Genomic DNA, 13,069 nt, shown 5'->3' on the forward strand with positions numbered 1-13,069 from the left:
CCGTATATATGAGCTTGTTGCTCCCGTATCAACTAAGATTTTGAAGATTTGCCCCGTCTTCCTATCCGTCTTGACAATGTAGGGCAAATCAGACCTTACTCTAAAAAATGGTTTTCTCCCATGTTATTAATTCTTTGCACCTTCTGTTGAGGTTGCGTACTTATTTGCGCACTATCATTCGACCTCTTTGGCACAGCATTTGCCTGATAATTATAATTGGTCTGCCAATTATTTCTATTGCCTCTCACCTGTTGCTGGTACGTTTGTACCGGTTTGGGCCTATTTGTGATCTGTAATGATGGATCAACGTCCATTGGCTCTGGACGATTTTGTTTGACCTCATTTGCTTGGGTATTCCTTGGTGGAGACCTTAAATTGTTCAGAAAATTCGCACCCCTACGAACGCCCTGAGGAGCGTTTCTGTTTATTGTAATATTATTATTACTATTATTATTACTCCTTGAAAAATGCAATGCGAATTGTGCTCGCATTTGATTGGCATCGAGCTCCTGCGCCTTGGCAAGAGCATTTGGTAAGTCACGTGGTGCCAACGTGAAGAGGATCTGGTCCAACGGAGGGTTAAGACCTGTAATGAAAGTTCGAAGAGCTGTTTCCCTGTTTTTGGTATTAAGCTCCTTTGTAATTGCGGAATTCGTTCCGTGCGTCATTATCGTTTTGTTAATTAATAACGTCAGTTTTTTATTGACCTCGTTGTAGAACTCTATTAGGGTACCAGGTCCTTGCCTAAGCACACTCATTTCCTGTTCTATTATGTGACACGGCCTCTTATCAGCGAAGGCAAAATCTAGCCTACTCAGAATTGCATCGAAATTAAGAACCGTACCGTGGTTCGTTAAAATATTGTTAGCGTCCTGCGTAATTTTGTTACGCAAGATAGTCAAGGCAGCAAAATATTTTTTGCTTCCCCTAGTATACAATGACATTGAATTGTTAGCAGCCTCGCGCCAGCTAACATAATTGTTGATTTTTCCTCGAAATTCAGGAAGAGATTTTATGACATCTAAACTTTCCTCACAATTGATCGTTGAATCTATTGATTCTGTTGCATATTCAGCAACATTGTCGGAATTACTTAAAGCCTGCAACTGACGTCTAACTTGTTCTACCTCGCTACGCAGCGAGGCGGTGCTAGCAGCTATAAGTCGCGACACAACATCCATATTGGACGTGCTGTTGTTATTATTCACTATAGACATATCTGCAAATCTACTTCTCAACTCTTCCAGCTTTATTTTTGGTAAAATTTGAAAAATTTTTAATCACTTCTTTATTTTTTACACAATTTTTGTGGTTTTCTTTACACTTTTCACAGTAGTGTAATCTCTCGTAACCTAAGCTACTAGGTCTATTGCCCATATGCTATATTTATTCTTAATTAATTAATAATTTACAACTTTTAATTCTTAAAAATTATTTAATTTCTTACTCATTATTGGAAGATCCCTTCAGGTCCAACTTGGTGTTTGCTTGCTAAAGATGTTTGCATACAGTGATTTTCCCTCTATTGAGTGCGTTTTTCCTCCTTTGCTTTTTTCCTTGTAGAATTATTATATTTTGTAGAATTGCTCGATATTTTGGTTTATTATTTTTTTAGACTAGGATACTTTTTGGTTTTCTCCTTTTTTAAATTTTTTCTTTTTGTTTTATTAGGATACTTTTTGGTTTTCTCCTTTTTTTAAATTTTTCTTTTTGTTTTATTATTTTTTAGACTTAGGATACTTTTTAATTTTCTCCTTTTTTTAGTCTTTAAAATTTTTTTTTCTCCCTTTTCCGATTTAGGGATACTTATTTATTTAAATTGTGCACTGCCTTTTTACAGGCTACTATAGTACACAACTTTTATTTGGTCCACCAGAACTTAAATCGCTCCTGGCAGGATCGCCAATTATCTTTTGCTTAAATAGCAAAAGCTTTTTTAAAAAACATTGTGAGTCTTCGTTGCACACCGGATCAAAAACTGATCCGAAACTTTATTAATCTTCCTATTTATACAGAATCTGAAGCTTAAATCTTAGGTTAGTATGTCTTAATTCTATTGAAAGCGGACCATACGTGATATGTGACATGTTTGACATTTTCGCTAAGGTAAGCGCTTATATTTATTGTTTTCTTAATTCTATTGAAAGCGGACCATACGTGATATGTGATGTCCACTTCCTTCATTAGCAAAGTGTCAATGACATGTTTGACACTTTCGCTAATGGTAAGTGCTTATATTTATTGTTTATTTATTTGGGAAGTGGCTTGCGCTATTAATCTATGGTTAATTGTTTACATACTGGGTTAGTGGTGTGTGGTATAGGAGGCGTTAACTTGCATCTACATACAACCGCACACACAGGCCACTCACTTTATTCCTGTAAATGCGTATGTCGTCCAAAGCTAAAATTCTATGCCTAGCGACTACAAGAACAAAATGCATTAATACGCGCAGGCGTAGCGGCCATCATCCTAGTTGCCATAGCGCTGAACAGTCGCGGCGGCGCCGAACAGTTTCAACTATTGTACTGTGCAACAAAAACTCATCATCAAAAAATTGATTTATAAATTCGAGCTCATAGTTCTAAGAGCAAGTACTTTCATTCATAAAACGAGCCGCCCATATGCTAATTTTCTCGACAATTCGAAAATAGTCAATATTGGAATATTTCGCGTAGAATTATTTGCCAATATTCAATTTTTGTCAAGTCGAGTGTCCGCGGCTCCGTAAATATGTTTGCACCCATATATGTATGTAAATATATGTTTCTAAATGCTCGACAACCGCAGCTGCCTGTTCAAGGTTACTGTACATTAGGCCGGGTCGATTTGTGGGAAGGCAAAAAAATCGCCCATTGCTCTGTGAAAATCATATTCTAGGGATCAGAATAAGAAATTTTGCCGAAGGAACCATACCTCTAAAACGATTTCTGATGTCCCCCAATATGGGTCGAACTTTTTAGTTTCTTTTCTATAACTCACATTCATTCATTTACATATGTTCTGACTAAATAAATTTCTTAAGAGAAAAAATAGATAATATTATAAATAAATAAAAATAAAGAAAAAACATAGCCATTTAGCTGATTTTTTCATGTAAAGGCCAAAAATGGTGATATTTTGAAATTGGGGACATCAGAATTCGTTTTAGAGGTTCCTTCGGCAAAGTTTCTTATTTTGATCCCTAGAATACGATTTTCATAGAGCAATGAGCGATTTTTAAATCGACCCGCCCTACTGTACATGCAATGCTGTGCCTATGAATGCGCGCTGGATTTCTTGAGAAATTTTACCGTATGTTTTGCTGTGGCGAGGCACATATGTACATACACACAACATATATACATATATCCGCATATATACATACATATATAAATTCACAAATTTAAATTTGCTTATGCCATCCTTCTGTGTGCCTGGTAATGAAACATTTTCTATACATACATATATATACGTATATCTTTTTTCTTCTTCTTTTTGGTGTCGCTTTTTCGTTTCATCGAGTCTCAAATCACTCCCAACGATTCTAAAGAAGTTTTCACTTAAAAAAAACACACAATATGTAAAAAGCTGTACACTAACGGTTTTTGAACAACTTTTTTATTTGGCCCGTAATAGTTTCTAAATAACAATAATAGGCCTCTTAGTATCATACCAAATTTTAAAAAATTTGCTTCAGTAGTCACTGAAAAATCGATCTTTAATTTTTTAAAAATTACCGTTATGTGAACGGTAAGCATGAATTCCCTCAAGTGCCACCTCATCTTTAGAAATAAGACAAACTGATGGAGAGCAATATCGTTGGAATGCTAAATTGCCTTCAGTCGCGACTTGGACATTCCACGGCATCAGTGTTGGATAGCCGTTACAACTTAAGCGGCCTCATGTACCTAATGGCCGTAATAATATTTTGCATCGAAAGTACTTTTATTGAAAAAGAGTATTGTTGTTGTTGTTGTTGTTGTAGTAGCATAAACATTCCCCCATACTTACATACGGTAAATGCTGCTGGAGTGACAGTCCTTGGCCGGATATAAATTTCGGGTCGTTTCGGTAACGTAGAACCGACTGTCGTGGAAACATTTATGCTGCTACAACAACAACAGTTATATTGATATTGTATTTTTTGTTTCATTTTATAGATTTGACTCCCTAAAGTATGCTTTATTTTGCACTCAAACATATGAACTAATTAATTTCAACTATTTTCAGATATATTTCCTGGTAATTGCAATTTGCCTCAATTACGGTGCATCAAAAATTTTGAAGAAGTCTCCGGCACGCAGTACCAGGTAAACTTGAAACTAAACAGATTCACACATACAACCACATCGGCTGTATTAACGCAACTTATCGTTTCTAGCAACGCAGACCTTCAGCTTCTTGCCGGCACTGCCTATGATTACGATTATTTTGCACCAGAGGCGCGCAGAGCGCCAAGTCGCTATCAGAAAGCCAGTCCAACCACAACTGAGCGACCATTTATACGATATTGGAATAACTTCGTACGCAATATACGCCTGCCTGTGCCAAGCATTAGCTGGAATATGACCAATCCGTTAGTGAATCTCTTCAACGCTGGTGCCACAAATGTTATTGACTCGCCAGTAGGTAACTACAACCGCAGACGGACGAAGCGTAAACGCAGTAAAAGCACACGAAAACAAACCAAAAAACGCAAGCATACACCTACAATTTATGAGGGAGAAGAGAATGACACCTATCAGACATCTGGTGGTTATGGTGGTTACGAAGAACCTTTTACTGTCAAATTTGACCCGCGTAAAACACTGTACTTTTACGATGCGAGCACTGGTCAATATTACAATATACGAAAAACTCAAACACAGTACTTAAATATTTACGCTCCTAACGAGCAGCAGCAGCAACAGCTGGATGAGGTAGAAGAGCAGGAAGAGGAGGAAGTAGAGGAGCCAGATATACAGGCGGAATCAATAGCACCACAAATCGAGCCACCGACTATGGAAACGGGTAACGAAAGCACTGAATTCAGCCATGAACCGATGGAGCAAATCAACGAGCAACCCATTCTGTCTGACTCCCAAGAAGTTCAAGATTCTGCAGAAGTGGAGATCATACCACCGGAAGTTGAAAATATCGATGAATCTGAAGAGCAAACTCTAGTTGGACAGCCATTTGATGATATTCAACTAAGTAAACAGCAAAATGCTAAAAATGTGGAAATGCTGCGTAATTCAATAGGGACTTACATGTCAGACGATCGCCTCAATAGAATGCGCCAGCGGACGAGTACAAAGCACAAGCCAAAAGCAGTGCGCAGCAGAGTCAAATCGCAGCCTAGGACAAAATTAACCTATTATGTTTTACAACGGATTTAATATATACTGGAAGACGAAACAAAAAATGTATATTAATTTATCTAGAAAATCAATGTGCATATATTTTTGTAGGCCTTAAAAATAGTTACATAAATACAATAACAGCAGAAATAAGCCTACAAAAAATGGCAGGCAATTATATTACAAATCCTCGACTGGCATTCATTTAAAAGACATTCCATAACTATTAACATTAAATGGTAAATTAGCTATTAGTTAAATAAATGCGAATAATTATAGAAACACTTTTATGGTGTATCCACCGGCAGGGCTACAGCATCCACATGCTCAACATCATCGAAGTAAGGATGTGTCATAGCATTTTTGGCTGATATGCGTTCGTTTGGCTCGTACAGCATCATATTCTGCAATGACACAAATGTCGGTAACATTCCATCGAATAAAAGGTTTTAATGCACTAATTACCTTAAAGAGATCATAAGCTTCGTGTTTCAAAATAACATCTGGTACATTCGTTTTTTCCCATCTAGGAAATTTAGCTTTGTAATCGGGTAATTGACTAACACCCGGCCATGTGTTTTCGTCGGGTGTACCTAAAGTACGGAATATCCGATATAACTGATCGATTTCACTGTCACCAGGGAAGAGTGCGCGCTTCATTATCTACATAGTGGATAGTGAGCTTAAATTGTTTCATTTTTGAATATTGCTTACAAACCATTTCCGCAAATATGCAACCTAAACTCCAGATATCCATACCCGTCGCATAGTATTTGGTGCCTAGCAGTATTTCAGGCGCACGATACCACAGCGTGACAACTTCGTGTGTATATGCACGCATTGGCATATTAAAAGCGCGTGCCAATCCAAAATCTGCCAACTATAAGCAAAAATAAAATTTATAAATCAAATATTGAAGGAAATGGAAGAAAGATGGACGTCTACCTTAATGTTGCCCACACTATCGACTAGTAAATTTTGTGGTTTAAGATCTCGATGTAAAATTCGATTTGTATGGCAAAAACAAATAGCGTCAAGAAGTTGATGCATATAACTCTGGAAATGAATGAGTAAAAATAAAGTAAATAAAATATTAGCATTATTTTAAGAAAAATGTATTGCGATAGTTGAACTCGGGATTTTAATGAACACCTTTCAGTGGGCTCTGGGCAAGCAGGCGTAGACAGTTACAAAGCGATTACTTAAGGGGGGCCTGCTTTAGAGGCTTCCAAAAATCGATTTTTTCGTGGTTTTTTTTTGGAAAGGAAAGAAATATTCGATTGAAACGAAACTTTCAGGTTTTATTGTTATATATTTCAAGTCTTCTCAAATTTTTGCATTAAAATATATGTCATGTTATGCCTGGACAAGCATTTTGCCGAGGCGCCTCGAGTGTGCATGTGTCGTGAGGCGGGAAAGATGCAGATCGCAATTTTCATCTGAACCCAAAACAAAAAAAAATTACTTTAATATAGTATAGCTTCTAGTTAAATCAAGAAAATTAAACAAAAAGTGAAAAATTCAACAATTTTTCGCTAATTAAAAAAAAAAAAGAATTTTTTTTGAAAAACAAATTCACTTTAGATTGTTTAAAAAGTGTGTTAATCAAAACTTTCTTAAGGGTTTTTAGGTTCAACTAGAAGAGAATTTAATTCCGCATACAATCAATGGAATCTCGTTTCGATAGGACGTTTAACTTTTTCCCTATCTTTCCCGCCAATTAGGAAAAATCGTAAAAATAAAACACCGAGAAATCGCACTTCGAGCGATCCGGCTGCTCGTATACCTGCTCGACGCTTGCTCACAATTTCTTCTGTAACTCCGAAAATATGTTGAAATTGCTTCTGAAATTTTGACGACACATTCTTGGATAGTTTTGAAAGACATTTATGCAAAAAAAAAAAAAAATACATTTTTTGAAGCCTCTAAAGCAGGCTCTCCCTTAAGGGGTTAGGAGTAGCCAGAATTAAAAAAAAAAGGACTTTTTCTTCTGCATTTAAAGTATATCTTAAAAATATTGTGTGAAAATTTTAAGTGAATTCGACAAATACTTTTCCAGTTATTAAAAAATTACCCAAAGGCGCTCAGGCGCTCCGGTAATCGATAGCAAAACTCGGGCCTCTGACTACCCCTAACCCCTTAAAACAATTAATTGGCGCGTACACTTTTGTTAGGTGTTTGGCCGAGCTCCTCCTTCTAATTGTGGCGTGCGTCTTGATGTTGTTATACAAATGGAGGAACCCACTCCGAACGGCAGAAAAACGCGTTTAGAAAAACGTTTTCTATTGTATAATTATTTTCATGCACGGATATTCGAACCTAAGCACTCCCGAATGGTAGTCACGGCCCATTCCATTCGGCTACTGCTGCCGCTTAGTTAACTTTATTGCGTGCAAAATCACAATTATTTTATATATTTTTGCTTTTTTTACTTTTCGGCCCTTTGAAATTAAAATAAATTGAATAAATCACTCGTTTGGGCTTTGTCAGCATTGTTACCACTTCATAATGCCCACCTTTATAAGCTTCGGCGTAAAGGCATCCTTTTTCTTGTCCATTAACTTCTTCATGTCCATATTCAGGTATTCAAACACCATATACAAGCTCGAATCCGCCACCACAATATCATACAGCTGCACGATGTTATTGTGCGTCAAATCTTTGAGTAGCGAAATCTCACGTATTGCCGTCGACGGGACGCCCTCAGTTTCACTGCAATATAAATTACAATATTTTAATATAATTTACATTAAACGTTAGTTTATTTATTACTCAGCAGTTTTCCATTCACCATATTTAAAATGACAGCATGAAATAAAAGAATTATACGAAATTTCAGTTTAATCAATAACACATTAATTAAGTTATACGGCAAACATCGTTGGTCTTCTCCACCCGACAAAGCCGAATCATGTGGTGCTACGTATAGTATTTTATAAAAGCGCAGCATCCGCAGGATACGGGCCTTGAAAGGTTGCAACATATCTTTCGAATTTTTATTTGCCTTGGTTTGAAATAAACACTAGCCACAACATTCCCACATGGTAGCAGTGCCCATGTCCATATCACCGCAACTGGCATTTAATTGCCTGAGGCAAATGACATTCATCAAGGACAACGCACCTGCTACCACCGTCTGCTATAACAGCGTGACAATTGACGTATATGTGTTTATCTCTTGTCTCTACACCTACGCAAAGGATAGCGTCGCAACAACAGTGGTGTTGGCGGCAACGGTAAATCCATTGAACGCCAAAAATAAATTGCTGAATTACCAATTAATTATGCACATATGTATGTATGCATTGAAATAGGTGCTTGTTTAGGTGACTCACCTTTCTAAACGAATCTTCTTTAGTGCCACATCTTTTCCTGTTTTTGTATCCTTTGCCTTATAAACGATGCCATAAGTTCCTTCGCCTATTTTTTGTATCCTTTTAAAATCGCCCACCTCGAGCATTCTGTCAAACGCCACTACTCCAACACACTTTTTAGATGCAAAGGCATTTATTAAATAAATTTAAGTATTTTAGTAATTTTTTAGAGGTTTATTTGAATATTTTAATAGAATAATTGGCTTAGAACAAGAAATGTAGCATCAAGCGAAAACGGAAAAAAGCAAATAAGAAAATAACAGCGAGAAAAGTGCCGCAAAAATGCGCGCCTCTCTCGTAAAATCCCGCACTAGGTGGCGCGATGGTAGTGTGGCGTTGCCAAGAGCAGAGCAAAATTTCATAGTGCTGCCTGATTTGTTTCAAATAAATATAGAATTTTAAATGCACCATTATCCATATAAAATTCTATACATAAATGCAACTAAATGCTATATATGTCTTGGATATAGCTTTTAAATGCTGAAAGCAACTCTGAAATATTCTAAAAGTTATTGAATTGGAACAATACTTTGAGCGGTTTTGTAACAATCCATGTTTTCAAAGATTGTTGCACGCATTTTGTTAACTTCGCAAATCTTGGTGTTTATTTTCTCAACTATAATTAAAATGGAATATTATAGACAATAATAGCTTTGTTATAAATAAGATAAACGTTTTCACACTGATTTCAAAATTAAGTAATTCCTTAATACACATAAAAGACAAGCGTTCCGTTCCTCATCACAAAAGTATCACTCAAAATGTTATGTAATTCCATTGCCTTTAAAGCATAGCACCTGAAAGTATGCATTGAAAAGTTGTGGTACACCTATGAGTGCAACAACAAATATATGAATGTGAATGCTCATTTAGTAAATGCGACACCATGAACACATTTCGAAAAGGCAATGTTCGAAAGTGTTCAATGCGCGATTAAGGTTCAGCATAATACAGGGTCCGGCACTCGAAGTGTAGCTAATTAAAAAGGCTATAAATTTAGTTTGGAAAATTACTTTTATTCCATTCAAAGTAAAAAATGTGTCAAAATAATACAAAATCAAGAATCAGTGCCGAGTCTTGTTGAAACGTCTGCTACTCTGCCCGCCTGCAGCTAATGCGCTTGAAACGAGCTCTCAAAGAAAAGCGGTCAGAATGGGATGGTAGACATGACAAACTGATTTTGTTATAGGACAACGCCAGGCCACACGTGGCTAAATCGGTCCATAAAATTTAGAGGGACTGAATTGGAAAATCTCACCCGCCGTATTCCCCAGACATTGCACCTTCGGATTACCAACTGTTCCGATCAATACAGTCAGCCCTTATAGGTGAGTGGTTCACTTCTTACGACATCATCGCAAACTGGTTCAATGAATTGATCAAGTCAAAATAACTCGAATTTTTCATTAGAGGAATCCGTAGGATGCCTAAAAGATGGAGTAAAGTTGTAGCTTCCAATGGCACATACTTCACATAATATCATGTTTTATTTAATTGTTTAAATAATTCGTAACTTTGGCTAAGAAAGGGCGGAAACTTATTCCCATACCCAATATATACCTTAGACCTTATTTTTTCCATTTACGGGAAGTTTCGGGCAATGCGTATAAGAACGAAATGCCCTCTCAATAGAACATAAATTATCCAGAAGCACTGGAGCACAAAAAACACCATTTCTTGCCCAAAAAAGAAAGCGAAAGTTATTTGTTGTTGTTAAGTGTTATTTTTAATTTCTATATTCAATTTTACAGTTTTCACAAGCCCGCCCGAACTTCTTTTAGGGCGGCTTCAAGTTATTAAGAAGCTCAAATTACTCTATCAACAACCCGAGAAGCGAGGACGGATACACAAAATGGACGGTTTTGCGTATCAGCAAAGAAACTTGCCGATAGATAGAGGAAAGGGGCATAGAATAACATTCACTGCACAAATTGAGAGCTCGACCCTCATGGCGCTTGAGCACGAAAAAAACTAGGGCAGTCGCCGACGATGCGGAACATGTGCTTTTCGTATGCCCCCAATTCAGAAGTCTAAAGGATAAACTGGAAGATAGCCTCGGCTACAGCGTCGCGTCCCAACATTTAGGGACACTAATGCTGAAGAGCTACGACTCTCGAAGTGTTGCAGCAACTCTGGCACAGCGAGCAGGCAACGCGTAGACGCAAACGTCAAGAAAGTGCATAAACCAGCAGGGTCAAGGACTTGATGGCTGAAGGCGTACAGATCCGACAGGCATATCTTTCTCCAAAAATGATTTTAATAGGGGGTGGTAACAGGTTCATGTAACTCCTGACATATCGCCTCAGGACAGTAACTGACATTGAGCCGAGTGCAAACACAAGGGCGGAGAAGTCCCGGGCCTAACACATAGATGACACTAGTTTTATTGCGTTCACCTTTCTTCCAGTTAGTACTTACCTTCAAAAGACAGCTGTTAAAATTTCATCATATTCTCTTCATTAGTTGGTGAGTTATTGTGCTAAGAGCGAAACTACTTTTTTTATATTTTCAATGGATCAAAAAGAAGATTGTGTTGTTGTATTTTACATTTCTTCTTGAAGGGAAAAAATATTGCTCCATCAGAAACTACAATAAAACAACGACTTGCTGACGTCAAACGTGGTCGTAGAGACACCGATGATGCACAACCCAGTGGACGTCTAAACGGGGTGGTAACAACAGAAAACATAAAAAAATTCACAAAATCGTTTTGAATGATCGAAAACTGAAGTTACGTGAATTAGCTGACATCGTAAAGATATCAAAAGAAGGAGTTGGTTTCATATTGCATGAGCATTTCACTATGAGAAAGCTCTGCTAAAAGCGGGTGTCGCGTTTGCTCACTGTTTTGTTTCATCAGGACAACGCATTGTGGCATAAGTCTATCAAAACAATGGCAAAATTACATGACTTGAACTTCGAATTGCTCCCACATCCACCGTATTCGCCAGATTTAACTCGCAGCGACTACTGGCGTTTCGCACACCTAAAATAAATGCTCGACGGTAAGAAATTTCGCTCGAATGAAGAGGTTATCGCTGACACTTAGGCCTATTTTGAGGCAAAAGATAAATCGTTCTACAAAATAGGAATTTAAATGTTAGAGTGGTGCTGGAATGATTGTGTTGCTGTTAGTGGAAATTACGTTGATGAATAAAACAAATTTTGATAAGAAAAAACGTATTTTCTTTGTGAGGCCCGGGGTTTTTCAGCCCAAGTGTTAAAACCGCTTCCCGAGAAAGTACAGGTATCCCTTGTATAACGCGGTCTTATACAACGCGGTTTCGATATAACGCGATTTGGAAAAATTAGGTTTCAGTACAACGGGAAATTTAGGCTTATATAATGCGAAGGGGAAAATACATAATTATAAAATCTGGTAACACTAATTTGCGTACCACATATTTATAATATGTAATGTATTTTTAATGTAAACCGGGAATTACCCTTTTTTGCCTTAGGTAGATAGAATAGATATTAATCTTACACCTTATTACGAAATTGAAAAGGAGCTTAAAAAAACCACCCACCAAAAACTGATAACAGATTTTGAAATTATAAAACCAGTAGAAGAACCACAAGGTCCCAGAACGAGTTCCTTATCCAATAGCGAAAACTATGTTGAAGAAATATCTTCTGATGAAGCTATTGCTCCCCCAAAACGCCCACGTGCAAATATCTTTGAAGACAATGAAACAGATTAATTACCATATGAAGTTTGAAGAATAACAATAAAGTTTTTAATAAACCTTTAATTTGTTTTAGTTTGTTTTCAAATTTTTTGTTTTGTGTTTTTAATTGTATTATAAAGTCTGAACTTTAGTATTGAGTTGAAATATATGTGCATCTGTTATTTTGTATGTATTTTATTAAAAAAAAAACCTATTGGAACATAACCCCCAAATTTATATGAAAACTATGTTTTAGATAGCGCGGAATTACATAACGCGCAATTCTTCTGGAACGTAACTATCGCGTTATACGAGGGATACCTGTACTTAAGAGTAATACAGGGTGAACGGTAGGAGGTTTAGTTCATTTTCTTAAAGTTGCACACCGACGGAATTAGACTTTTGGTGCTTCCTCTTCGTAAAAAAAAATTAAGAGAAAAAATCATGTGCAGCACGATGCTAGAAGTGAAACTTCTGTGTGTGAATAAGAGAAGAGAGAGAGAGAGAGAAAGAGCGAGAGAGGAAGAGAAGGAGACAGGGATAATTTCAAAAGAAATACAACAGTATAAAATTTGTGTAACCAAAATTCGATTTTATTAACTATATATGCATTATGCTATCATCTGTTGGTGGTTCAATTGGTAATACTGATATAATTGGTTTGTGATAGCTGAAATATGAAATATATATAGTACGTGATTCA

General features: G+C 36.9%; 2 protein-coding genes across 2 annotated transcripts; one reads left to right on the plus strand and one right to left on the minus strand.

The window, feature by feature from the left end:
- Positions 1-2,085: 2,085 nt before the first annotated feature.
- LOC128871889 (uncharacterized) lies at positions 2,086-5,360 on the plus strand. Its single transcript, XM_054114044.1, has 3 exons — positions 2,086-2,106; positions 4,213-4,292; positions 4,364-5,360. The coding sequence occupies exons 1-3, from the start codon at positions 2,086-2,088 to the stop codon at positions 5,358-5,360; spliced, it is 1,098 nt and encodes a 365-aa protein (XP_053970019.1).
- Positions 5,361-5,392: 32 nt separating this feature from the next.
- On the minus strand, positions 5,393-8,949 carry LOC128855144 (cyclin-dependent kinase 2). Its single transcript, XM_054089830.1, has 6 exons — positions 8,657-8,949; positions 7,838-8,033; positions 6,267-6,377; positions 6,040-6,201; positions 5,787-5,984; positions 5,393-5,725 (listed from the first exon to the last, which is right to left on the minus strand). Exons 1-6 carry the CDS (start codon positions 8,779-8,781, stop codon positions 5,609-5,611), a joined length of 909 nt encoding a protein of 302 aa, XP_053945805.1. The 5' UTR covers positions 8,782-8,949; the 3' UTR covers positions 5,393-5,608.
- Between the last annotated feature and the right edge of the window lie 4,120 nt (positions 8,950-13,069).

This window comes from Anastrepha ludens, chromosome 2, assembly GCF_028408465.1.
Source record: "Anastrepha ludens isolate Willacy chromosome 2, idAnaLude1.1, whole genome shotgun sequence".
Classification (NCBI taxonomy): Eukaryota; Metazoa; Arthropoda; class Insecta; order Diptera; family Tephritidae; genus Anastrepha; species Anastrepha ludens.